The sequence below is a fragment of the Culex quinquefasciatus genome, chromosome 3 (assembly GCF_015732765.1).
Source record: "Culex quinquefasciatus strain JHB chromosome 3, VPISU_Cqui_1.0_pri_paternal, whole genome shotgun sequence".
Taxonomy (NCBI): domain Eukaryota; kingdom Metazoa; phylum Arthropoda; class Insecta; order Diptera; family Culicidae; genus Culex; species Culex quinquefasciatus.
This window is the reverse complement of record NC_051863.1, coordinates 175,131,910-175,159,908: the sequence shown is the minus strand read 5'-3', so window position 1 is coordinate 175,159,908 and position 27,999 is coordinate 175,131,910. Positions and strand designations below refer to the sequence as shown.

Below are 27,999 nucleotides of genomic sequence, written 5' to 3'. Positions count from 1 at the left end.
ATAAATGCAAATTTCAACACGTTTTCAATAGAACAATTGAATAAAGAAATGTGGACAAGGTTATAACTTTTTGATTTAATTCATATCATATTAATAGGATTAACGAATCTTCATAGAAAATAAATAAAGATATGTCATCGGACTTTTGATTTTATTTGTTTCATTTGATCACATCACATCACAGCATTGTTTTTTTAGCATCAAACAGTAAATACCTTACTTATTCTATAGAAATTTCAAACATCTTTTTAGCTGGAATGTTCAGTACAATGGAATCGCTTCTATTTCTGTAAATAAAAAAACAACACCACAGCCGCAACGATTGCTCCAGTCTTCACCACCGGAACGATCTCCCGATACAGCTTCTTCCCAGGACAGGCCGACGACTTGTGACCCTTGACGCGACACCGGAAGCACCTCCTGACGGCGTACTGGCACGTTCCGTGGGCCCTTTCCCCGCAAGATTTGCACCGCGAAGTTCGGTTGTCCGAACTTGTGCAGATGTAATCAATCCACGTCAGCGCCCACAGGACGATGGAAGGTTTAAACTGGGAATTTTCCGCTTCGAATATTTTGGTGCAAACCGAGGCGATGTGGCCACCCTCGTGGCAAATTTCACAGATTCGATTCCGGTGAAAGCATTGCTCCGCCTTGTGGCCCCTGTGGCCACAGCATTTACACTCGTTTTTCCGCACAGTGGTGTCGAAACAGCTCCAAACAGCCCATATTACAATGCATACGAATATTCCAAATAAAATCCAAACGGGATCCATGCTGCCGGTCCAAAACTAACTGAATTGCGTTGTATGCAGTTTAAAGCACTACTGATGAATGTGAATGATAACAAATACCTGCAAATTAAATCCATGTTTAAACATATTGATAATCTCTTTATATGTATTGTATACCGGCCACATACAAACGTGCTCACTCGTGTGCCTGATTCAAATATCACAACAGCAAATATTGCTGAGCTATCAACCTACGAGTGGCTTGGAGTCTGGAAAACGGCTGTTGAATGCAGCGTTCAGTCATAACTAACTCTGCTTTCATTCCCTTGACCAACAGCCGATGGAGGGAACCTGAAAATACAAAGACATTTGAAAAATTGTGATAAACAAAAGCAGAACAGTGGAACTTTGAAAGCATTTTATAGTCTGAATAAATGTATTTATAACCCTTTCAAGGATGATTTTTCAATGCTCTGACTAAAATTTTAATTAAAAAAAATCTAAAATTAAATGATTAAATGCATCATTAGTTAATTAAATACATAATTTATGCCATTTAAATACAATAAAGACTATTTATAATGTTTGAATTTTGGGGCCACAGATCAGTACAAAACTTAAATGTTTAAGATAATGTTTTCATAAATTCGTGGACATTTTGCTCATTATTTATAGAATTATAACTGTAATGATGTTTATTTTGTAAAATTTTTTTTTTTGTTTAAAAATTTCGAAATTTATTTGTATTTAGCTTTTATTAGAGAGCTAGCAAACTTGGCTGAAATTAGCTCAACTGAAATCAGTTTTTAGTGTTTGGAGTGCGTACAACTCCAATTTCAACAGCAATTTTTGTAAGAAATCACATTTTACCATCCGCTTTTTCAATGCATCACATTTCACACCACAACAACCTCCGTCCAACTGTTCGACGATAACTGTGTCCCATGCTCGTGCCACCCAGCATCAACCCCGCGATGCACTTATATCATCACCTCCGTACGTCCACTTTGGTACCGTTTTATGTATACGTGTACGAATGAGTTACGGGTGAGTGACGAAGTTTAAGAAACTAGGTACTACCCGAAACCTGCACCTTTCAGCTGCTGCCATTTTTGGTTAAGTTTAGTTTTCTTTATTTGAAATAACGCAAAAAAAATATTTAAAAAAATGCATGCATTTAAGTAGAAAAGGTTTTCAACATAAGTAACATTTAACTCTGGAGTTACATTGACAAGTTTTTTTTTCTTCAAAAAATCATAACTTTGGCGCTAGATTTTTACGAGTGCGCCTATCCCGGGACATCCCGAGAATTTCCCGAAACTCTATCTCGAAAACTATTGTTCCGATTGTCAATGTTAAAAAAATAGTCTTTTGTGAAATTTTCTGATTTTTTTCAAAAAAAAATAATTTAAAAATATTTAAATCAAGGTTCACTTTTGTAATGTCTACAAAACGAAAAGATCAGAAAAATTCGCAAAAGTTTTATGTTTTTTACATTGAACATCGAAACAATAGTTTTCGAGATATCGTCAGTTGAAAATTACGGGCCACACTTCTCAAAAATCATTTTCAACGAATCGATTTATTTGTGAGGCTGCAGGTATCAGAGAGAAAATTGCTGAAATTTGTATCCAAGTTTTTCCAAAATATTTTTAAGGGACCATCCATAAACCACGTAGACACTTTAGGGGGGGGGGTGTATGGCGATTGTCGCTCCATACAAAAAAAGTTTTTTTTTTGTATGGACAATTGTCCACGAGGGAGGTCGGGGTTGAGATTTCCAAAAAAAATTGTGCACGTGGTTTGTGAATGGTACCTAAGGGGTGTTTTAATTTCAGGAAGTATTTTTAATTGCGAAAAGAAATCGAAAATTTTAACCTTAAAGTAGTTATGCTTTGCAAACGGTACATTTTATCAAAAAACTGTAAAATACTTTTCAAAGTTGTTGTCTCCTAAACCAGATTTTGCACCATCACTCACTATGGCTCAGAAGATGTATTTTTTAAATCCCCAAAAAAATTTCGAAAATTAAAAAAATCGAACTTTGAGAATTTATTTTTTAGTTGCAAATATTTTTCAAAGTTTGTGAAAAGTCGTAATCATAACCTACAACGTTGCTCAATCAGAAAATCTCTTCTCAACATACAGAATTTCATACATTTACATTTACGAGTCGTAAATTTATCCAACGAGGTTCACCGAGTTGGATAAATACGTCGAGTGCTGAAAAAACCAAGTTTTGCAAAGAGTTCCATACAACATTTTTCGCAATCAGTCTGCGATCAGCAGAGAAGCGAGTCAGACGTGCGTCCCTAACAAACCAAAAAAAGTGCTAAAAAGTGCAAAAAATGCCTCACGGCAAGAAAAAGAGGCGGTCCTCACCAGCAGGATCGGCAGATTTGAAGAAGCTAAAGAATGCCGAAGCGCTACCTGCAAAGCCAGGCAGTTTGAGCCAGGACGCTCAAAAATTGTCTGGAAACCAGTTCGCTACCCTCCCTGTGGACGTGAGCGAGAAGGAAGAATTTGAACGACGGGAAAAGTTGCCACCCATTTTTGTGAAAACATCGTCATCGGATTCGGTGCGAAAGTGGCTGACTGGGTTTATCAAATCTGGTGCTTTACGAGCTTCCATTCGCTTGTGTGCTGATGGACTCAAAATTCTGCTACCTACCAGAAAGGATTACAACTACGTTCGGGATTTCCTGAACAACACAAAGATTGAATACTACAGCCATGACGATCCAGGTAAACGCCCCATGAAACAGGTCCTCCGAGGCCTGTATGACATGGATGTGAGTGTGCTGAAAGAAGAGCTCAAAACTCTTAAGTTGAACGTGATCGAAGTCTTCAAGATGACGAGACACAACAAGGACATCAAGTATCGTGATCAACTGTACCTGGTTCATCTCGAGAAAGGATCGACAACGCCGTCTGAGCTGAAAGCAGTTCGGGCAATTTTCAACATCATCGTGACTTGGGAACGTTATCGTCCAGTGCACCGAGACGTGACACAATGTTCGAACTGCTTGCAGTTTGGGCATGGTGGAAGGAACTGTTTCATCAAGAGTCGTTGTGCAACCTGCGGAGGTGAGCACAAAACTCAAGTTTGCGAAACAATCAACGAAAACATCGAAGCGAAATGCTTCAATTGCGGCGGCGACCATTCGACCAAGAATCGAAGCTGCCCAAAACGTGCTGAGTTTGTGAAAATTCGGCAGCAAGCGACGACGAGGCACCAACCAAATCGTCGCAAAACACCACCAACTTTCACGGACGTGGATTTTCCTGCTTTGGCGTCACCTGGAGCGGGATCTGCTCGAGTGGTTCCAAATCTGCAGCCATTGCCGTTGAATCAGCGGCAAAAAGTTGCAGAGAACACAACACCTCCTGGCTTCAGACAGCAACCGTGGGAAAACGAACCAACATCAACGGATGAAGGCAGTAGTGACCTGTTTTCACCACAAGAACTTCTGAACATTTTCATCGAGATGACAACAACACTGCGTGGTTGCAAAACTCGTGCGGAACAAGTAAGAACGCTTGGAGGATTTATCTTAAAATACAGTTCGTAGTTTACTCGTTCTAATGATTTTGAATATTTCAATGAATTTGCTTTTTTAGTTTTAAGTTTTAAGTTAGGATTAGTTGTAAAAGTGATGTGTTTTTTTTTTCTTTTTTTACCCAAATGTATTCGATTCAATGCAAAAATGTAAAACAATTTGAAGTAAATAAATGAATGTGAACAGTTAATAAGAAAACGAAAAATATAACAAAGATGAAGAGCATGTAGCCATACCACTTAGAATGTAAATGAAATGTAATTATTATAAGAAAGTTCAATAAAGACATATTTAATTTCAAAAAAAAACATTTTTCGCAATCCTGAAAAACACCCTTTGAATAGAATTGTAAGTCAAATGTCCATGTATTTAGTCAATTCATTGGTTAGATCAAAATATTGTTGAAAAGTATTACTTTTCAAAACAAGTGGTGAAAAGTTCAATTTTTCATCATCGATTTCAGCATTTGTTATGAAAAATGTTTCTATTCTATTCTGTTATTTTTGGTAGAGAAAAGTAGGCTGTTTCGTCGTTCTAGAATGACAGAAAAAGTAAGTGGTTTCACGACGAAATTGCAAAAAATATGTTATAGAAGTACAAGTTAAATAGAATATTTAAAACTAGTGTGTCCATCCCGGGAATTCCCGGGACAAAATTCCCGGGATTTTTTCAAAACCGGGATTTTTTATATTTTGTCCCGAAAGTTCCCGAGATTGAAAAAAAAACAAATTCTGGTCGGGAAATCCAAATTTGGACGGGGAAATAAATAAACAGTTAAATACTTAGTAATCAATAAGAGTGCTAAAGCATCCAAATCTGTATTTGGCATATATCAGCATTAATTTGGCTTATTAGGGAAAATTGTTAAAATATTAGTTTACAGATGCGCAAAATGCCTAGCGCTTCAAATATTTTCAATTTAATCTTATTTATTTTTAAAAGGATTTGGTATTTAATTTACGTATATTTATGATTTTTGACTTGAAAAAAATTATCATATTTAATTATTTTTAATCAGTCTTGAGCAAATCAGGACAAAAGTAACGAGTTAAGACAGCTGTTCAAGCCAAATTTTATGCATAATGTTTAAATTTTGAGTATTTGATATCGGTTAAAACAGAAACAGAACAAAACAATTAGTACACATATCTAAATTTATTGCTCCAAAATCTTCTGTAGCTGTTCAGGCTGTAGTTCCGATTTGCCCTAGTAGGCGATAGTGTTTTAAAGATAATTTGTAAAATGTGTTTTATGTAAATTATGAGATTCTCAACTTATCAAAATAATTACATTGACAGGTTTTTTTTTATTTGCTTTCGTTTCTCGTTTTTTAGACAGTTTCAAAGATTGTTTATGCTTTTGTGGTCACGTTATTAAAAAAAATCAAGATTCATTTAAAATTTAAAGCATAACAAAGACCAATAAAAAAACAATTTTTAATGAATTTTAAGCTATCAAAACTGCTGTCCTTGTTTAGAATAAAGATGGTCACCAATTAACAGTATTGACCGAATCCTATGATTTTAAGCTTGAAAACATAATAAATATAATGAAAACATAGATTTTATTACTGTTTCGAAAATTCCCGAGATTCAAAAAGTATTTTTCTCGTTTCCCGGGAAATTTAAAACCCGAGAAAATTGGACGCCCTAAGAAAACATGTATAAAATGATTATTTAGGCAGCATAAAAGTGGCTGAGTTAAAATTTTGATCAGAAAAAATAGTTGCCTAGAGCGAGCTTTTTGGGTGATAAACAAAAAACAATTTTTTCTTGTCCTTTTTTTCCTTTGTGGCTTTTTTCAGCAACTAGGGATCCATTCTTCAAAGTTTCGTAGACTAATTTATAGGAAATTTTCTGAATCTCTTCGAAAAACATATGTTTAGGTTTGGCCAACCACAGCCTTTATTGAAAAACAAGCGAAAAATTGAAGAAGAAAAAACGCAAGAATCAAACTTTTGGTGGATTTCTCGAGAAAAAGGTGCACTTTATTAAAATTTCTGTAAAAAGTACTTTTTGATTTCAAATCCGATTTTGCATCTCAAAGTTCCTTTTTCCAAGGAATTGGCAGCACTGCCAAATAATGTTTTGCCCTATTGCTTGATCCTAGCTTAAAAGTTGTCTCTGAGGCCAATGCAAATTTAATTTCAAGTTTTTTTACTTTTTTGCTGAAAATTAAAAATTTTCATTGTAACAATTGTACAGTTGATTGTAAACTATTTAAAAATAAATTGTATCGTTGAATTTTGTATTTTTAATCAAATTAAGCACTTTTAGACTTTTTGCATTTTATTTTATTTTATTTTTTGCATCGAAAAAATATGTAAGCAAAAAAACTTTTTTTATAACTTTTGGTAGTAGCATGTACAGTTAAAACAATGTTTAAATTAGACAAGTTTAAAATTTTAAAGTGTAATATACCCTCTTTTAATATGCAGTATATAAAAATATTTAGACTATACTTCGAATTAAAAAGTGACACAACACAAAAAGGTAGTAAAATTACACATTTTCGCTGACATAAAAGATGTATTTTAAACAGAAGAAAAATCTAACGAAATACAGTCCAGAAGCCCTCAATTATCCGAAGTTCGATTATCCAAAGGTTTATATTGGAATTCGGATAATCAAATCGAGAGCAAAAAAAAAATTGTTTTTAACATCAAATTCTAGTTCTGCAACCCGATTTTAGTTAAATTTGCGTGGTTTCATTTTCTCATCACCGCCGTTTTGGCCGCCATCTTTGATTTAAAAATTCTAAATCTCGACAATCAAAAATAAGAAATCAAAAAAAAATTGTAATTCGATTATCCGAAGTGAAATTTTGCCAAGGCTTTCGGATAATCGAGTGTGGATTGCACTGCTATCAAAACATCCACGAATAAATATTTCGTGCAAAGCTCAAGTAACCGCGCGCTCATTTTCCGCTCGATTTCCCTTCGCCGGATGCATTCGTTTTTTTTTTCTCCCAGCTCACCCCTAAGAAGCTCTTTCGTGCCAAGTTTTGGTGATCACGGGGGGTAGTTTTTCGTCGAAAATACTACCGATACCAACACAGCTCCAAAACTCGCCGACCAACCACCAACACAGATGCGAAAGAGCTCCCTGTATTTTTCGACTTTGGTGATTTTTCGCCCCAATCGGCGAGCTTTGACTCACGAAAACGCGGTGTAAATTTCAAACGGTCCCACCCGCCTGACCCCACTTGGCCCTCCCCCACCGCATCGTTGCGTTGGTTGACCGTTTTGCATTATTATTGTGTGTTGAGGAGTGAGCATATGTGCAGAGCATGGTGGGGTGATGATGGCAACATAGTTTCGCGAAGCTGTCGGACAAGACGTCGCAGCTCATCTGGCAGTGAAAAAGGGTAGTTTTTGGGCAAGAAAAATTGCAAGTTTGAACTGGTGCAAATTTTTCATAGTGAAGTGATTTGTAAAATTTAAAATATTTTTTAGGTAAGTGAAAATGAAAAGCTTCAAAACTACATTTAGCCCAACCCTAGGCCCAACCTCATTAATTTGTGCAAGTTCAATATAATTCAAACGCCGAAAAATGCGACCTTTACAAACCTAATTAAGGTCAGACGAGTCCAAAACAGATAAGAAAAGGAAAGTTGTTTGGAAAAACAAACAAGTCAACCGCGTTTAGAAGAACCAGCCAAGATCACATAGAGAGGGGAAGGAAAAACTTGCAGAAAATTTTGAACTTTCCTCACGCAAACAACAGGGTGCTCGGTGGATGATGATGATGATGATGTCGTCGGCACACAGTTTGATTTGTGTTGTTGTTGCTTTGCTCCAATCATATTTTGCCGAGTTGTTTCGATTTCCTTACACTTTGGCTGTGACGGCGCTCGTTACGGTTCTTAGCATGACTATTTTGTCATAGTAAACAATTAAAAATCATGTTTTAATAGAACTTATAAAATCTGATTAATTGTCGTACATGTTTTTGTAATCATATTAAATCAACAAACTTCAGGGTAATATTAAAAAAAATCAAAGTGCTTCAAAATTTCAATGAAAATAGAAGTTTAAACAACTAAAAAAACATATTTAGCATTTTTGGGCACTTTTAAAAATAATATAGAACTAGAACTTTGTCATTAAAATGTTGAAACCGTAGCATGCAATTTATTATTTGTTTACTTTTTATTGGCAATATTTTTTTGTCATCTCAAAATTATTATCCAAAAATAAAATATTTTTTTCAAATATGGTTAGTTTTCGTAATTTAATTTTTATGTGAAAAGTTCGGCTAAAAAATAGTATTTTTAGTAAGTTCCGTCATCATGCTTTAAAAGCTGCTGTCCTTATTCAGTTCAGACTGCAGTCCCGATTCGCCCCAGTTGACGGCATGTAACAAGATACCAAATCGATCAGATAATCTGTTCTCAAGATTTTTTATTATATTTTTTAAAAGCCTTTTTCGATGGGCGGTTGCAAATATTGTATGAAGACTTTTATTAATGGATGGATGGATGTAAAATTGTACAATAACTTTTCTGGTCAAAGAAGAAGATTTGTTGCAAACTAAAAGGAGCTACATTTGTTTTTGTTAAAAATTAGGGTGGTTCGCGATGAAGGTGTTTTTGGAAAATGTAACAATTCTGGAATATTTTTGAGATTTTTTTTTGTCTTCTATAAAGTTGTCGAAAAAGCCAAAATTTTATCAAAGCAAATCTTCAAAAAACAGTTTTTTGACCGTAGCAATTCAGGGTTCAGTTTTGGAGAAAAGTGGTTTCCCGGGCTCTTTTAGAACTCTGAAAAAAAAACAATTATTTTGGTTTTTCAGAAAGGTCAAATTGGACTTAAGAGTCGAAAGTTACAGCTATATTAATGTTTCAAAAGATGCAATTTCAAAATCTAACGGGATTTTTTAACTCGAGTTATCTTTATTTGAAATTGTTCAAGTACATGTTTTCCATGTAATTTTGCCCACAGAATCTAAATCTCAGAATTGAGCCAAAGTGTTGAGTTGTCGTTTTTTGGTAATATTTATTTTAGGTTTATATGATGACTTCAGAAATGAAAACATAAACTTCATAAACATATTGCAGCGGCCACAAAACAGTAAAATTAAAGCAGTTCCCAAAAAAATTGTGGGAACTGCTTTATTCTGGAAAATGGTTCTATCTGGGAAATTAACCACTCTGGCGAATGGATTTCTATTCTGATTATTCGATTAAAAAAACGCCAAATTTCAATTGTTCAACCAATTTTATTGATCTTTAAAAAGCATTGGAAAGAAGATTTCTTAAAATTTCAGAAAATTTATGGGTTGGAAGTTTTACATGTTTTATGAGACTTTGCCAATGTTTTAAAAAATGACATTTTTTATAACATTTCCTATATTTTAAGTGAAATTATGTATGCAGTAATTTTTCTAGTGCCCCAGGCTATGCCTCTACGATTTTTTTTAACAATTTAAATGATGATGGTGAAATTTTACAACAGAACATGTGAAAAACAAGCAAAACATTGAAAAAGTGACTGTAAAAACATGAAAAATTGGATGGGAAAAATGTAATGATAGGATGTGGTAGAACAGGTCAAATACTACCAAAAACAAACATAAATTAAACAACATAAATGCAAATTATAATACTAAAAATGAAACAAGAAAAACATAAAACAAGAGAAGTAAAATTTTTCGTAGAACAAAAGTAGCTCAAAATGACCTCCTGAACACGGGAAAAATAAAAATTTTCGAAAAAAAATTTGGGCAGTAGAGGGTTAATATGCATTGAGGGATTCTGAATTACATATTTGACCAATTTTTGTTTTTCAATAAAAAGTTCCCGAAATAATCAAACGATAAATCAACCAGATTTCTGTCCTTATTTGTAATAACTCCGAAATCCCAGCTGGAAACCCTTACACGACCGAATAATAATCTTTTCTTTGTACAATTTCTCACGAACATACAGCAACAGATTACCAGGATTAAAATTTGAGCTAAAACACTACGAAACATAAAGAGTATTTCATTAAACAGCTATTTAATACCAAAAAGGTTATCAAAATTATTTTTTCAATACTCTGCCATATAACACCATGACATTTCAAAAGTATCAATTTTGGTTGAACATGAGCAGACATATGCTCAATTTCTTAAAATAAAAAATGGCATTCTTCAAAATTTCTGGATTTAATCACCATTCAAAAAATAAAAACTAACTTAATCCACCTATGTGGTTGGAGCCCTCCTCACTTATTACCAACAATGGCTGATATGATGGAATTGTACAAAAATTTCATCTATTTTTTAGATCCGGAATAAAAAAGTACATTAATATCACTTAAGACAGGGTTGCCAGATCATCAATATTTTGGACTCGTTGGAAAGGTCTTTTGATAACCTAGCCAACGATGAGTCGGATGGTAGATCCGGGCATAGTTTACATACATTTAAGTGAGATCCGGCTTGCAAAAAGTACATAAATATCACTTAAGTGGCCATATCTCGAGACAGGGTTGCCAGATCTTCAATGTTTTGGACTCGTTGGAAAGGTCTTTTGATAACCTAACCAATGATGGGACGGATGGTGGATCCGGACATAGTTTACATACATACACACACACACACACACACACACACACACACACACATACACTCAAGATTTGTTCAGTTTTCGATTGTATACCCAAGTAACCACAAGCACTAACTTGGAACTGTAAATCACCACTAAATGAACATTTACATGTTTTGAGACTCTATATTCATAAGTTGTAATGCTTCTTCAGAGTATTAACTCTAAATAAGCTGGCGCAAAAGTTTTGAAGCTTTGACATTTCATGTTACTCTACAATAACTTTATATCAAATTTTATTAGTGCTTCGCGATACCGTAAACAAAAGGAAAATAAAACCGTTCTGAGTGGTTAAACTTTTGCTAGAAAATCAGAATCTTCTTGGTAAGATAAAGATAAATGTATATGTGGAATATTTGTCGCTAAAACGAAATTTTCATTTGTCAGCAGCCTCCAGTACTGAAGTGATGGTGGTGGTGATTTTCTCAACGAACTTGTAATGAACGATTAACAAACCTCTTGTGGGGGAAATCGGCCAATGCACAAAATAAAGGAAAAGCAAGATAATTAAAATGTTTAGTGAAGTGTAAATGTGTGTTGTGAAGAATTTCATCAATTGTGAAATAAAAAAATATCTTAGAAAATGTTTTTTAGAAATCCAACCCAGCAGACAGAAAAGACACCATCTCCAACTATCCTCTTAGAAGAGCATCTTCTTTACAGAGTAGTCAGCAGGCGCACGGCATCATAATCGTGAATTTTCCCTTCAACAGCATCGTGAACTGGATTGGACAATTTGGAGCAAAAAAAACAACCCCCACAAGCTTAATTCCACGCCATCTGTGTTTGAATAAGTTCATCGTTCAAATAATCAACAGATGGCGTTGGGCTTTTTTTTATTTTTGACATTTTTAAGGTACTTTTCCAATGCACATAACTCTATATCCACCGTTCCAGTCGCCACTTTTGGCTTTAATCTCACTTTACAAGAAGATATAGAGTTATGAAACTCTAAAAGGCTTACTTTATATGTTGATATAGAGTTGATTTAATGTTGCGTTTTAGTGTCCCGCGGTTACTTGGGTATTGAGTCGATATGTATACATGAAGGTGGGTCTACGACGTTTTTATACAAAGTTCATTTTTAGAGCAGGATTATAGCCTTATCTCAGTGAGGAAGGCAAAACCACTCACTCAGATATTATGTATTAAATACATATTTTGTACTAAATACATATTTTGTATTAAATACATATTTTGTATTAAATACATGTTTTGTTAAAACATGAAAATCATACCATTTTTTTATTTATTACGTTGAAATTGTTTTATTAGAATTCTTATAAATAATTAATCATTAAAATTTATGCAATAAAAACTCGGTAGGCGGTGTTCATCGCTTGAATGGAAATTGCATTTCAAAACATTGGAGAACGTTACTTTTTATTCACGAATTTGGGCATATCTCTGCTTATGTTGAACCAAAAATTGATGATAATTATCAATTATTGATAATTACATTTTTCTTAAAGCTAAGAGTAATTTCAGAGGATCTTGTGCGTCAATGTTAGTGGGATGGAAGCACCGTAATATGTATTCTGATGAATTCACTATACTCAAACCCCGATGGTTTGACACCTAAGGGGTTTTGTTAATTTGATTTGGTTAACCGCGGTGGATTTTCTTGAAATAATTCGACCTGTCAAAAATCCACCAAAGCATCTACCGCTTTGATTGCACAAAAATCTGTGGTAGAAAAGTATCCACCGGTAGATGCTTTGGTGGATTTTTGACAGTTCAAATTATTTCAAGAAAATCCACCGCGGTTAACCAAATCAAATTAACAAAAGCCCTCTAATGTTGTCAAACGAACGGGGTCACTTTTTAGTTTGACACCCCTTTTACACAGAGTTCACACACACTACCAAACGTTTAACCAACGGGGTACAAACTAAAAAAGTGTCAAACGAAAAAGCGACCAACCACCGGGGGTTGAGTGTACCTAATTTCAAATAAATTTCAATGAAAATTTAAATTTAAGTAACTTTTTTAAAGTTCTATTTTATCTTATTTTTATTATTTTTTTATGAAAAAAATTTAAAAATTGAAGAGGAACAAGAAACTGGAATAAAATTTGCAAAGACCAACATTCTCTCATAAAACGCACTTCCTGTTTCAGAATCCATCCATCCTTCAACCCCCAAACACTTGTAGCAGTTTCAATCGCGCGCCACCACCGCCAACCCCTCTCTCGCACCGGCATCAGTCACTCATTCCACCCTCTCTCTCTCTCTCTCTCTTGCTTTCTCAAACTCTCTTCCAGGTGTTTGCCGCGCCGCTCGCCTTCACCAACACACGCACCGTTCGACAAGAAAAAGACTCGACGAAATAAAAATCGAGTGTCTTCGAGGGGCACTCTCGACGGCGTAAAGGTGTAGTGGTGCGCAAAAGAACTCACGTCATACGTCGTCGGTCGGTGTACGCGAGTTTGACTTGCGAGTTGTAAAAGACGACTGTGTGAGCTTTCTGGCGATAATTTCGGCGGAATAATTTGGCCCGGAAAAAGTCGGTTTTTCGCGTGTTTGGAGTGGTTTAGGCTGGTGGAAGCGTAATCGGTGCGTGGTGCGTGTGGATTACCGTCGAAGGAGACTTCCGGAAGTGGCAGCGGGACCGAGTCTGAGACCTCAGGGGACCAGACCAACTTAAGGACATAAACGTCACAGCAGCAGCAAAACAACAATGGAGAAGCGAGTAGCGCTGGAAAAACGCGGCCTGCCAGATGACCAGGTAAGTTTGTCGGGGTGGCACCGATTCCGGATGGGGAGGGGGGACCAGTGGCCACACTTAATTTGGTGTTCGGTTTTTTTTTGGGGCGCTATCTCCCCCGCGCCACCTGCGTCCGCTCGCTCCGCGTTGGCGCGTTCTGTGTGCGTGTGTGCACGGTCCGAAATGCACGCACATTCGCAAATTCCTGGCCGCGGGATGCACCGGCACTTCCGGTTCCAGGCTGCACCGCACGATCCGTAGTGGGCCAAGTTAGCTAACAAACCGAACGGAAGCAATTTAACCTCAAAGTGCGTCGTTTCGCTTGGCAGCTGAAAAACAACGCCTTCTGCGTTAATTACCGACTGTCACAGTGCAAATTACGGCAAAACTGGACGGTTTTCCTAAGGTCCAGCACCTTATGGTCACTTGGCCGTCCCAGGAGGACCCCTTTCCCCCCAGTGTTGCATTCAATCAATATGTGCGGATGCTCGGCGGAAGAAAAAGTCAAAACGACCAAAAACACACCAAGAAAACTTGCCTCAATTTGATTGAAATAGAAAAGTGAAAATTTCAACTCATGGCCTATCTACAATCACTTAGCTTAGAACATCTAAGTAAAGCAGTTACTTAGGAAAGTCTGCAACTTACGTTCGTCATCCACAATCAACTTAGAAAACTTGCTGGGCTGATATACGTTGCTATGCAGTTGTTTGTTTACCTTTGATATGGAAACGTCAACTTACCGTAGATTTTGAAATTTTCCAAACCAAACGTCAGTTTCTAATTTGATTACTTTTCCATTGTAGAAACTCAGATTCATTTCCATTGATTCAAATTCCTAAGCTAAGTGAAATTTTCTAAGCTAAGTGATTGTAGATAGGCCATCAAAGTTCCTTCCACCCCTCCGAATCAACCCTTACGGAAAATCTTCTAATGTTCCTCCCCAACCTCCCCCAAACGCGGCGGCGGCGGCGGCATGTTTACATCCAAATCTGTGTCCCGTTTTATCAGCAAAGACCAAAGAATTTTTCGCGCTTCCCAACATCGATTTCGTCGACTTCTCGCGACGGAACTCCCGGAATCCCACGCGCGCTGGGTATTCAGACCAGAAGCGCTGACAAGTTGTGAACCCCCAACAATTCTAAGCTGAGGCATTTCAGGCTTCGTTTAGAGTTTGAAAAAAGTTTAATAAATTAATCATTCATCAATGGGGAAGGAAAAATCAGCCGCCATATTGCTTCGATCGAGGAAGAAAGAAGTGGTGGTGGGTAACACACGAAAGAAAAAACGTAACACATATCTGTGTGCGGTGGCAACGGAGCGACGGTGGTCAGTGGTGAACCGCCAGTGGTGCCAGATTTGTGGTGGTGTTACAGAGTGTTATTCTGAAGAAAAAAATAAGTCATAGGTAGCCTCAACATTTGAATAAAACAAGTGTTTGAAAAAGCATTTTACACTAGTTCAGTTGTTTTGCAATCATTAGTTTTGAAATAAAAATTAAGATTTGACGAAAAAAAAATTTAGCAAAAAAAAACATTTCTTCGACATTTTTTGCCTTCCTCACCTTACTGAGGAAAGGCTATAAAATCACTCGAAAAATGAACTTGTTAATTTGATCTGATTTGACCCACCTTCACGTATACATATCGACTCAGAATCATATTCTGGGCAAATGTCTGTGTGGATGTGTGTAGGTGGGTGGACAAACAAATTGTCACACGATTATCTCCGGACTGGATAAACGGATTTTGACCGTATTTGTCTCATTCGATCCGTCTTGGGGTCCCATAGGTCTCTATTTAAAACCAGCAAGTTTAATTAAGTACTTCAAAAGTTATGCTAAAAAAACGATTTTGGCGAATGTCCGGAAGATTGTACAAAAGGTGGTTTTGCAAGAAAACCTATCATGTTTTACATTTTCAAAAAGGTATTAAAAAGACCTTTCCAATGAGCCCATAACATTGAAGATCTGACAACCCTATCAAAAGTTATTAGCACTTAAGTGTTTTTCATACACTTTTTGGAGGCCGAATCTCAGATATTTCAATGAAAATGATAATCGAAAGACCTTCCAAATGAGCCTAGGACATCAAGGATCTGACAACCGTATCAAAAGTTATTAGTTCTTAAGTGTTATTTATACACTTTTTGGAAGCCGGATTTCACATATATCAATGAAAATGATGTCCGGGTCCCTTATGCAACCCGTCGTTAGTTAGATAATTGAAATACCTTTGAAATGAGTTTAAAACATGATGATTTGATAACCCTATCAAAAGTTATCAGCACTTAAGTGTTATTTATACTCTTTTTGGAGGCCAGATTTCAGATATTGTGGTAGAAATATTGTCTGAATCTTCCATGCTATCGTTGAATTGGTTTTTTATCAGACCTTGCCGATGAGCCAGAAATATTGAAGGTTTGCAAACCCTATCAAAAGAAATGAGGAATAAAGTTGATTTGTTAAACATGTTAAGGGGGAATGTTGCTATTTTTACTGAATGTATTGACTTTATGAATGTGAGGAAGGCACCAACCACACAAGATCCTCTGTAATTATTAAGTCAAATGTAATTACAAAAGCCGACTCGGTCCTAACCAGGTCCCAGTACCGAAAAGGACCTAATAAAAATAATTTTATGAAAAACAGGCACCAACCACCTAAAGGTTGATTAAGTAACGTTTTAAATTTGAAATATTTTTGAATAAACCCAAACATGCCAAAAATGATTCATAACGCAGGAAAGGCATCTATAATTGTTCTCGGCTGATTGCACTTCCAATTCAATGTTTTTAAAAGTATTTCGAACAAAAAAAAATATCTTATTTTTCGGGAATATTTTGAAGAGGGGCGGGAGGGGGGAGTGACAATTTTTTTTTTAATATTTTTACAAGCCTTATTTAACAAACAGTTTTTAAAATGAAGAAGACATTTTAATTAGTTTGTTCAAAATAATTAATGTTTGATGAATCTATAGATTCTATCGAGAAATTGGGTCAATTGTGTCCTAAGATGAAGCTTAAATTGCTGATATTGTAGAACACAAAGACAAAGCTTTTTTTTAATATTGTCAACTCTACCTTTTTGCACGTGTTCATCCACATTGATGGAGTACGAGCGTTTTTACAGACCAAAGTGTAAACATGAATCTTGTATTTTTGCAAAAATATTTAAACACTATTTTTACTAGCTAAGAACTCAATGAAAAAGGATTTAATTGATTGTAATGCGGTCAATAAACTTGTTATAACATCAATTTTTGTATATTTTTGTTGTTTTTGGACTTGTATGGGAATATCAGAGAATTATTGAAAGAAATTTAACTGGTTCTTTTAAAGTTTTAACAATGAATAAATTGTAAGAAAATGATGTTAGAGGCAGTTTCAATCTTCTTTGTCAATTTTACATACATATAAGCCATGAAGATAAAGATTTTACCGGTGGAGCATTGGTTCACCACTGCAAGTTTCAAAATTTTGCATGGATTCAATGTTTTGTGGACCAAAGTTAAGCTAATCTAGGGATATTGAACCAAAATTTATGCATTTACTACACTCAAACCCCGTTGGTTTGACACCAACTGTTGTCAAACGAACGGGGTCACTTTTTAGTTTGACACCCCCTTTAACATGGAGTTCACACACACTACCAAACGTTTGTTTTGAAGGTGTGCGTGTGCGCCGTGTAAAATGTGACAGTTCGTCACTTTTTAGTTTGACTTTGACCAACCAACGGGGTACAAACTAAAAAAGTGTCAAACGAAAAAGTGACCAACCACCGGGGGTTGAGTGTATTTTTAAAACAGTTGATAAACTCTGGGCGTTAGAGGGTTAAGATGGAATTTATCAAATGTCCTCGTATTTTAGAAAAAAAAAATGTTGATAAAATATTCAACAAAAATCTTATGTAAATGTTATACCAATATTACTTTTCAAAACACCCAATGCCCTACGATTTTCCTACGTACATAGGTCCTTTTGAAAAGAAAGCGAGATACAATAAAAAAATTAAATCTTGAAAACTAAAAATCAATGTTTTTGTTGTTTTGCAATAGGTTTTTTAATGTTGCTTCTTTGTTAGGAAAGTGCAAATTTTGCGAGAAATGGCACCCCGAGTAAGACGTTAATATTCTTCATCAAAATACCATGGTTATATTAACATCTGATAAGGCGTACATGTTTTATGTCGGGAAAAGGTGTATATTTGACATTTTCCTGTGTAATTAGTGGTGGCATGCTCAACCTTCGGCTTTATTTTCAAACAGCAAGTAATTATTAAACTCATATTTCAATTTTTCGCAAAGAATAAAAAACATTTAGGGGAACAGCATCTAACTCCATCGTGCCTCTAATGTTGCCATATCAGCACATTGACGTTCAATTACAGCTCATAAAATAGTGGAAATCATTTTCAGCTAAGCTAAGTGATTGTAATTAATCCTCAAGTTTAAACAGTGTATTTTTGTTTGATTTGAAAACAAACTTAATAGTAATTTGAAATGAGCGGATGAAAAAATGGCAATTCGAACAACTGAAAGCTGAATGTTTACATTTAGGTGCTTTCTAGTTCGAATGAGGATCGTCGCTATTTAATAAAATTGAAGCAGTTGACTTTGATCTATCCAACAAACGTTTTAATTGTACCGTAAATCGGGGTGACTTTGATAGGATTTCAATTTGTTTTTAGAATATTTTCCAACATGTAAGGTTTTTCTCAAGATTATTATTTTTAAAACATGTACTGGGGTAGGCCACACAAGAAATTTTTCTGCTCGTGTCATTTTTATGAAGTTTTTCGGGTTTTTTTTCTATCTGTTTGAGTAAAACATAGTAATTTGAACGGTTTGTGAATGTTGCGGAACCCGGTGCGCGCCCGTTGGAAGAGAAGAAAAGTACTTCGTCTACGCCGGTAGGGGATTGTCTACGTTCGCGTTTGGAACAGCTTTCTGCCGGATGCCGATAGCCATCAAGTTCTGGTCCAAGATCTTCTCGACCCTTAAGGAGGCCCAGCAGAAGCTGGCCAACGTGTACAAGAGTATGGAGCTGTCTGACAGGAACATTTCGAAAGGACTGCGGGAAAATACTACGGACGGGGAATCGGAACAACTCAAGAATGAAGCTTTTCAATGTTTTTCCACGAACATCAAAATTGAAGAGATGAAAATTTTCTGAAGACTCCGTTGTTTGGTGAGACCTTTCCTTTTTAATACAGGCAATTCTTTCACTCATTCTGACATATTTACAACTCATTAAAGACAAACCACGCCAATCTTATTATATACGCGGTAGGGTGTTCCCTCGGTCGTTCGCTGTGAGTTGTGGATTGCCTGCTTCTCTAATGAAGGTTCGACTGAGGGGGCATGCTTATTAATTTCTCGTCGCTCCATACCCTCAGTGACGTGATGGGAGCAAGGGCGTCTATGCGAAGTGTCCCTACACCCGCTACAAATTTCTGGCGCTTGGGGAGGGAAGAGGGAAAACATTTTGATAAATGCGCCGGTATTTGTAGCACTAAAATTCGTGCAAAAAAACTTATGCACGTGGGTGTACAGATTACGGAGTAAAAGATGATCGAATTGTTCACCTAGCGCTCACATGTGTTCCAGGACCAAGTTGCCTGCGGGTATGGGGATCATACATACATACATACATACATGTACTGGGGTAGGCCACACAAAGTCCATGCACTATTTTGGAAAAAAAGTTTTTTTAATAGTGTTTAGAAAAATAGTTACGTTAAAAATTCTTGGTTTTAATTCCAGGGTGACTTTGATAGTCATAGTTTTTCTTGTTAAAATCATATTTAAGATGTTCAAACTTTATTTGTACGTTAAATGTACCATCACTAAAGAAGCTGATATAGTTTGTAAGAAAAAAAATCAATGTTTATATTAAGTTAACTAAGTTTATAAGCTTTTTAACAAAATACATATAAATTTTAGGTAAAATTGTTAAAAAGTCGGAATTTTGCCTGAAATTTGTTAAAAATAGTTTTGTTTATAAAATTATCGATTTATATTGCATTTTATACTGAATTCGAAGCACGAATCACAAGTTTTCACATTTTACATGAAATTTGTTCAATTGAATTTGCCTATAAGTTTGGAGATTTTTTTAAATTTTGTTTCAAGAACACCTATTATTTATTATTTACAAACTTCTTTAACCTTTTCCTAGTGGAAAATTGTCCAAAGAATCCGAAAATGCATTCCGTTTTCCGATTAAAAATCATGTTCATTGAGAAAATCATGACACTTTGAGAAGTTTAAAATAATGACTTTCATCCACATTTTCTTAACTATAGTTCACTAACTTTATAAACTTTTCAAAAATTTATGAAAAGTTCTTCATGAGGTACTTTGAACACTTCTCTACCACGGTCAGTATGTTTCTGAACCATTCCTTACGTATTTTAATTGTACTCTTCATTTTGCGGAAAAATCGCAAACCTATCAAAGTCACCCCGGCTATCAAAGTCACCCCGTTTTACGGTACTTTAGAGTATAGGCGATAAAATTTAAATTTAAGATTATCAATGAATTTAAAAATTCCTAGATAGCAACAAAAAATTAAGAAGAAAGTCAGTGTCACAAATCTGGCAGCACTCTCCGTCCTACTCCGCTCGCCACCAGAAAGAGTGTTCCGCACTGACAAAACCCGTGCATTGAAAAACCAACGACAACAGGGTGTGCGAGTTCCACCCGATTTTTATTACGACGTTTCGTAATCGCGTTCGTCCTCCGACACCGCGATGCGATTGGAACTCCGTCGTCGATTTTTTTTGAAGGCAGAAGGCACTCAAAAGTTTTTCGATGCGATTCGCCACCAATACTACTACAACTAAGATTTCTGCAAGTACCGCTCTAATTGTGTGTGCATCCAACAGGCGCCGCCATAACCCATACCAACACAGCGCAAAATGTTGCTAGCAGTCACTCACACTCAACACGCGTGCAGGATTGGTCACTCAACGCCACCACCAGAGTGAGTGGGTCGCCATCTTGGTTTTTTCATCCAGCCCCCGTCAGCAGAAATTTTTTCCACCGTTTTTGCACTCGCTTTTCAGGCACTTTTCCGGGGATTTTGGAGGATCCTTGGGCGGGCACCGGACGATCGAGCACGTCGGAACGTACCGATTGTGTGGGCGTGGGGCCCACAACACCGTGGGCGGGGTCGGTCAACACTTCCGCATCGGAAAAAGAGACACTGATTACGGGGGCACATTGCTGCCAGGGCACCTGTGCCGCACGCGTCCATGGCCAGCGCGAAAGAGGAGTGTGTGCTGCTTGATCGAGCGAACGCTCAAACGCGACTGGGGTGGTGTTGGTCTGGCCGAGGTCCGACCCACCGAAAGGTACTCACGCTGGTCAGAATACAAATTTTTGATGGTGGTGAGTGCCGACAGGGTTGCCGGAATTATCTTTGTCTAAAAATATTTCTTTATCGCTCTAATTCCTAGAGGAAATCCGGAGTTTTCTTTTTTTTTTTTTTTTTGAAAAGGTTCAATAAACCAAATTTCTGGTTTTTGCTTTTTGGATGTTTTTTAATACCCCTGACTTAAGGCGGTTTCAAACACAACCAAAAAGCAAAAACTGGAAATTTGGTTTATTGGACCATTTAAAAAAAACTGAGAATTTTGGCTTGAGCCTCGAGTCGATCTGGCTCGAGATCGAGCCTGAATCGAGTCGAGGCTCGAGCCAAATTTCTCAGTAAGATTGTGTGTTGTTTGTACTTTTACCAGGGAGACGACTCCTACACCTGGAACGACCACCAAAACAGGTGGTTCTTGTGTAAAATCGTCTGATGAACAGAATGGTGAATGAACTAAAATTGCGCAGAATTCAGCCAAATTTGATTCCAATAAAAAATAAGTGATAAGGCTGCTGAAATTGTTTGGCCTCCATTAGGGGGCCATCCAAATACCATTTAAAGGACGTGCAGATGAACAATTTTTGAAACATTTTGAATTTGATCATTCTTTAGTTCTAGATTAAATTTTCAAAACAACCTATCCATCGTGGGTTTCCTATGCAGATAGGAACTTTTGAAAATTTAATCTAGAATTGATTAAAACCCGATACAAAAACGGCTTTAGAACCTTTTAAAAACTAACACAAGAATTTTTCATACATTTTTTATTCGATGGAGCGTAGACATTAGCAAATCTCCCCCACCCTTAGGTGTTCGCTTTCACTAAAATTTAAATATAAAAAAACACTACTTGATAAACGATGAAAAAAATAGATAAAATATGAAAAATTTTAATATAAGACAGAATTTCAACATTTCAATACAAAAATTGCTGGTAAATGCATTATTCATAAGTACAGTTGATTCGCAATCATAACTTTTTCTTAATTTATATTTTTTGTATTTTTAGGCTTTTTGGGTGTTTTTAAACCTCCTTGTATCAGCAGTATTCAGAACACTTGAAAAGCAAAAATGAATATATTGTTTGTTTATTATTTGACCATTTTTAAAATTAAATTCTAAAAATGTAAGAAAAAAGCCAAGAAAAGCATGTTTGTGGTACCTACTGTACACCGCAAAATTTAAATGATTTTTTAATAAATCCGAACATTCTTAAAATGATTAAAAACTCAGATGAATGCACTAGAATTTAAGTTGATATCAGCCGATAGCTCTAAAATTTCTATTGAAATTTTGTTTTTTTTTTTTAATAATATTTTTTGTCCCCTAACTTTCAAGCTAATTGGATGGGTAGGAGACAAAAACTTTGAAAAGTTTTGCTAGCCAAATCATCGTTAAATTTCAGGTAAACTTCCATATTTTTACACCTTGGTAATTCGGTCTTTTTAACCTCCTGTCAGTTGGGATTTTATCTCACAGTAAGCAATAATTAGATTGGGTCCTAAAATTGAGCTTAAATTTGTGATGTTATTGATCACAACGATAAAGCTTATTTTTCTGAGTACAATGACCCTTTGTACGATAACAAAGGATTTAAAACGGATTTAAAAATCGATTAAAAAATAACGCGGACTCCTTGACAGAAAATGCACTTCTTGACACCTTATTCCAATGGGACCATAGTTGATCCATTGAAAAAAAAATGTCTTGTCAACTTAAACCGCCTCAGTGATTGGCATCTTCCTCCTTCCGCATGAATAAATGCAAGCAAAATGTTATAAAAGCTTATTTACGTTGCAGCCCTAAAAAAAAAGCTTAAGCTAACGAGCTATTTTAAGAAACATCTCAAAAAGCACTAGCAATGCGGTGAAGATCTGGCCTTCGTCATCAGCCAAAACTTTTGCAATTTTCACCCTTTTTTGCATCTACAAAAATCTTTTTCATAGCATAACTTTTGAAATAAACTCAAACCCCGATGGTTTGACACCAACTGTTGTCAAACGAACGGGGTCACTTTTTAGTTTGACACCCCTTTTACACGGAGCTCACACACACTATCAAAGGTTTGTGTTGATAGTGTGCATGAGCGCCATGTAAAAATTGACAGTTCGTGACTTTTTAGTTTGACTTTGACCAACCAACGGGGTACAAACTAAAAAAGTGTCAAACGAAAAAGTGACCAACCACCGGGGGTTAAGTGTACTTCACTAAACTACTTAATTTTGAATAAGATCTTAGGGGACCCCAAAACGACCAGAATAAGGCAGATAATCGTGCGGAAAAAATCGTGTCTACACACATCCCAACAGACATTTGCTCAGAATGAGTAAGGAGGCAAAAATGTGGTGAGAAATGTTTTTAATCGTATTTTTACCGTTGAAGATAAAAATTGAAATAGGGCTAGGACCTTATTCAGGAAAAAAGAATCATTGAAATAATAGCTTGAAAAAAAGTTGTTCTTTCACAATAAATCTGGCAACCTTGTCGATTCCGAATGAGTGACCACGGCACTCATGCACCGATTAGGCATTTCACCAACACCGTCTCCTCTTTGTTGGTGTGGGAGCAATGTTTTCCTCGCTCGTTGATGGCAGCAGCAGGCCGCATTTCGTTCCGCGCGATGGTCGACGAGAAAAATGTAAACATTTCTGGCTGTTGATCGATTTTTTTCTTGCCCCTCGCCATGCAAGCCATGATTGGCCATTTCCATGTGTCAGACACTTTTAACTTAGTTATGACGGTTCAAAACACCGTCGACCCGACGACACGTGTTGCGCAATTTGGCAACGTGGTCTCGGCGCGAGATGATGTAGTTTTCAAGGTCTTTTCGTCGTTGATTCCGCGCGCACGGCGACGAAATCCCGCTTGAAAATCGATCTTCCTGTTGCCGATGTGTGCGTAAGATGCATATTTTGACAGGGCACTCGCACGACGAAGAGTTCCCTCGCGTGAGTGTCGTCCTCTCACCACTACTAACGAGCATGCTTGCCAGTGCGGGAGCTCACCCACACCGATGAAGGGAGGGGAGCCACATCGGTGTTGTCATACCGACACAGAAAAATCAAATTCTGGAGCGCGCGCGAAAATGAGTTGAGGAACCGTTGCTGGTCGGGGCGCTTCCCAACTGCCGACGTCGATATCGAGGGAGGTCGCGGGGGAGCAATAATTTCTTGCATATATGCTGATCATAGAAAATTACTCATGATTTTTGTTTTCTTTTTGGGATTGTTTTCTTCAATATTTGTTGGTAGATTTAGTGAATTTTGTTATTCTTTGACTTATTTGTTGCGTACAACTTTTGGAATGGACATGGGAGGAAAGCTGCATTTCGTTTATGTACTTAAGTGTTATAGCAAGCCATGAAATTTGACGATGCTGACAAGGTTTCTAAATAGAACATTCTTATTTCGACCACTGAACAAGAAGGTTATATCTTTCACTACGCAACATTGGCGACGAGGATTTTTTTTCTTTGATGATCCTAGCCAAGAAAAACCGTTGTAGAGATACCACTTGGTATCGACGACTTTGGAACTGAAAGGAGAAGGGGATGTTAGAGCAAGCCGTGAAATGTGACAATGCTGAAGAGGTTTCCAAATAAAACGATTTTATTTCGATCACTGAAAAAATATGGTTGCTTCTTTCTCTACGCAAGCTATTTTGAGCAAGCATTTTCTACCGTTTTTCAAGAGGCATTAAACAGTATGTTATGTGGGGCCTTGACCTTGAAGTCCGCAATTGAAACGTAACCACCTTCTCCTCCCGCAGATCACCGAGCTCATCCTGGACAACTGTCGCAGCACAAACATCGAGGGCCTTACGGACAGCTTCACCGCGCTCGAGGTGCTCAGCCTGATCAACGTGGGCCTCACGTCGCTCAAGAACTTCCCCAAGCTGCCGGCGCTGCGCAAGCTCGAGCTGTCCGACAACCGCATCTCGAACGGGGTCAGCCACCTGGCGGGCAGCCCCAAGCTGACACACCTGAACCTGTCCGGCAACCGGATCAAGGACTTTGACGAGCTGAAGCCGCTGAAGGAGCTGGAGAATCTGGAGGTGCTGGATCTGTTCAACAACGAGGTCACCGCCACCGAGAACTACCGGGACAAGATCTTCGAGCTGATCCCGTCGCTTAAGTATCTGGACGGGTGAGTTTGTTGGTTTTTTATTTGGGGGTTTTTAATCAGGTACTAATGGGAGACTTTTTTTTTGTTGTAGCTTTGACCGGGAGGACACGGAAGCGCCCTCGGATGAGGAGGACGAAGCCAACGGCGGTGGCGATGACGACGATGAAGGTTAGTATCGCTTTGTGTTACCACTTTTCGTAAGACTACGATCGAGGCCCCCAAACCTTGCAGCCGCATGTTTCTCCATCAACGGGATCGACATCGATCTGGACGAACTGGAGCGGTTCGAGGCCCGGCTGAGGCAGAAACGTGCCGTCGTTGAAGAGGCCGTCAACGGGCTAGAGTCCCGGTTGGGCCAGCTCGAGCTGAGGCTCGATGCGGATGAAGAAGAGCAAGAAGACAAATCCGAAGCCCATGCTGCCGACGATAGGGACGATCTAGACGAGTTGTACGAAGAGATACAGCGAAAAAACGAATCCGAAAGTGCCGTCGCACGCAGTGAAAACCCCCCGTCGCTGGGGGCACTGCTGGTCGCGTTCCTCTCCCTGTTAGCGTTCCTCAATCAGATCTGCTTCGTTCAGCGGAACCAGCAGCTGATGGAGAGTTAGTTTCGGAACCGGGAAGGCTTGGGTTGCTTGAGTACTAACGATCTGTTTCTATCTTTTCTCTCGTTGCAGACGTCGAGCTGGATGATTCCTCCGATTATGATGAGGAAGACGACAATGATATCTCGCTGGCCGATGTGAGTTTTTTTTCCGGAAATCTCGTCGTAGAAATCAAACTTGATGCTAACTTTTACTCTCGTAGGTCTACAATGACAACCTCGAGGAGGACGGTTCGGACTGGAATGAGGAGGACGGCGAGGGTGACGACGACGTTGACGAGCCCACGGACGATGAGGAGCATGATGGCGAAGGCGACAGTGACGGTGAGGCTGCTGGCGGCGAAGGTGCCGAAGAGAAGGCTTCCTCGGACGCTGAGGGTAAGTTTGAAGGTGCTCCGGAACTTAAATCAAGAGAGTTAATTTTTGTTTCTGATTCTCCAGGCGCAGACGCCGAAGCCAGGGGTAAGAAGCGGAAACTGGACGGTAACGACGGTTAAATCGCAGACCGTTTGTATTCTTCTTTTTCAAAAAACAAACAAAAAACACACACCCCCTTTTACTTTAATTATTATCGATAGTGGTAACCGTAAGTTTCGACTGTAAGAATACAAAATAATACTATAAAGAAAGCGGAAGGTTTAAAACAAAAACACAAAAAAAGAATCCAGGAATGAAAGTATAAAAACCACAAATTTACAATAAAAGAGCAAAAAACCAATTGTAGCGAAGCAAAACGTGCGGCATTCACATTTACAGAAAATCAAATCGCGACCACCTCTGTCACACACAAACACACACACACACACACACACACGGCAGTAGCAGCAGCAGCAACAGTATGAAAGAGGGAAGTAAGAGATTAGTAGGGACCGCGGTTTCGATACGATCGTTGAAAAGTTTAATTTTTCGCAGGATCAATCAAAACCCGCTGCCCCAGAGCGTTCGTGCGCGTGTGTTGCGGTTGCGATTTTTACGCGCAATCAGAGCCAGAATTTAGAAAGACAGTCTTAGAGATTTTGACGACACACAAACAAACACACACACACCAACACTCACACTTCTTATAGCGAAAGCAACGTGTATTGACGATGTGCTGAACTCGAGTCAGTTAAACTTTTATTTGTTGAATAAATTCATACGTCACAAGCGCCAAGCTGAAAAACAAATAGTCGATCATACTTGTATTTGTGCACCTCACACACATCCTTTCCCCCCGAAAACCCAAATATTCTTCACCCCTCGTAGATATTTAGTTGCAGCAAACTATGTTCTTGTTGTAAAACCAAATTATCTTCCCAAGCGACGACACTAAAACGCGCGTTCCCCCTCAAATCAAAAAACTGAATTTTGAATTTATTAAGCAGTGCTGTATAGAGAAAAACAACACAAACATTTACAGACTTACAACACACACAGTATATATTAACAAACAGCAAAAAAAAAAGAGAAAAAAATAGTAAAAATGAGAAAACATTGCAGAAACAATACAAACAATTACTGCGAGTCATGTGAGCAAATCAATGATGGACGCGCGCGTGCGGCAGGTGAGATATGAAAGAGCAAAATTTATAATTAACTGAAAGTATTTGTTTAAATAAAAAAAAAGAGTAATTAAAGCGGGCGATTGTTTTGGAGAACGAAAGAAAATTCCGTTAAAACTCTACTCAAATTCGCTAAAAAAAATCTTAGATGCTTGAAATAACTAGAGTTGTTTAACGTGAAGACTTCCATCATTGTCATGATTTTTCGTTCAAAGATATAAATTTTACGTCGCTTTCAAATTTTTTACAAAATTCCTTCTACAAGTTGTTTAGAATAGTTCGCTACACATGCTGATTCCTTTTGATAACGATTATCCCATTCCTTGTGAAGTTATGGAAATCGTCATTAATCAATGATTGCCAACTAGGACTAGGCAAATTATATAAATTTTGAAGCACAATTGATTTAGATCAAAAATTCCTTCAGTGGCTTCAAGAAGGCAACAACCGGCACATGCTGATTCCTTTTGGTGCTGAAATTCGTTGAATTGAATTTAATACAGAATATTTTATATTGATGATCAATTTTCTTTGAAAATGATCAACGGCTTCACCTTAAAGATTGGTAACAGTCATTGGCCACCAACGGCGCCCGCCATGTCAGTTTGTAGATCTCGATTTTAAGGGACGGGAATGTTAGTTAGCGCAGGTTTGCTACTAGGGCAGTTGGTTTACCCTGTGCTTACACCCCAGCATTCGTCATGTACAAAGTCTGATACAAATTATACTTTCCCATAATATCGCTACCGGTAAGCGGGTATTGGATTGGAC

General features: G+C 37.5%; 2 protein-coding genes across 8 annotated transcripts; one reads left to right on the top strand and one right to left on the bottom strand.

Annotated features, from left to right (window-relative positions):
* Positions 1–263: 263 nt before the first annotated feature.
* On the bottom strand, positions 264–20,889 carry LOC6040649 (zinc finger CCHC domain-containing protein 13). Of its 6 annotated transcripts, none has more exons than XR_005278319.1 (3): positions 20,448–20,889; positions 909–1,082; positions 264–851 (listed from the first exon to the last, which is right to left on the bottom strand). XR_005278319.1 is itself a non-coding variant. In XM_038261551.1 (2 exons), the coding sequence occupies exon 2, from the start codon at positions 771–773 to the stop codon at positions 282–284; it is 492 nt and encodes a 163-aa protein (XP_038117479.1). In that variant the 5' UTR covers positions 774–851; positions 909–1,082; the 3' UTR covers positions 264–281. The 6 variants fall into 6 exon arrangements, 1 of the variants encoding a protein (XP_038117479.1); XR_005278317.1 differs by having other exon boundaries at positions 20,529–20,889; XR_005278321.1 differs by having other exon boundaries at positions 920–1,082; positions 20,529–20,889.
* Positions 13,171–27,303, top strand: LOC6040648 (acidic leucine-rich nuclear phosphoprotein 32 family member A). 2 transcript variants are annotated; one of them, XM_038261550.1, is made up of 7 exons: positions 13,171–13,609; positions 24,728–25,104; positions 25,175–25,251; positions 25,315–25,686; positions 25,761–25,825; positions 25,891–26,065; positions 26,129–27,303. In XM_038261550.1, the coding sequence occupies exons 1-7, from the start codon at positions 13,562–13,564 to the stop codon at positions 26,182–26,184; spliced, it is 1,170 nt and encodes a 389-aa protein (XP_038117478.1). In that variant the 5' UTR covers positions 13,171–13,561; the 3' UTR covers positions 26,185–27,303. The 2 variants fall into 2 exon arrangements, with proteins under 2 accessions (XP_038117478.1, XP_038117477.1); XM_038261549.1 differs by lacking the exon at positions 25,315–25,686 and having other exon boundaries at positions 13,216–13,609; positions 26,129–27,299.
* The last annotated feature ends 696 nt before the right edge of the window (positions 27,304–27,999 follow it).

Coding starts and splice junctions, on each gene's coding strand:
- LOC6040649 (XM_038261551.1), bottom strand. CDS start 773: ATGGATCCCGTTTGGATTTTATTTGGAATATTCGTATGCATTGTAATA.
- LOC6040648 (XM_038261550.1), top strand. CDS start 13,562: ATGGAGAAGCGAGTAGCGCTGGAAAAACGCGGCCTGCCAGATGACCAG. Junction 25,105..25,174: donor TCGCTTAAGTATCTGGACGG/GTGAGTTTGTTG, acceptor TTTTTGTTGTAG/CTTTGACCGGGAGGACACGG. Junction 25,826..25,890: donor ATGATATCTCGCTGGCCGAT/GTGAGTTTTTTT, acceptor TTACTCTCGTAG/GTCTACAATGACAACCTCGA.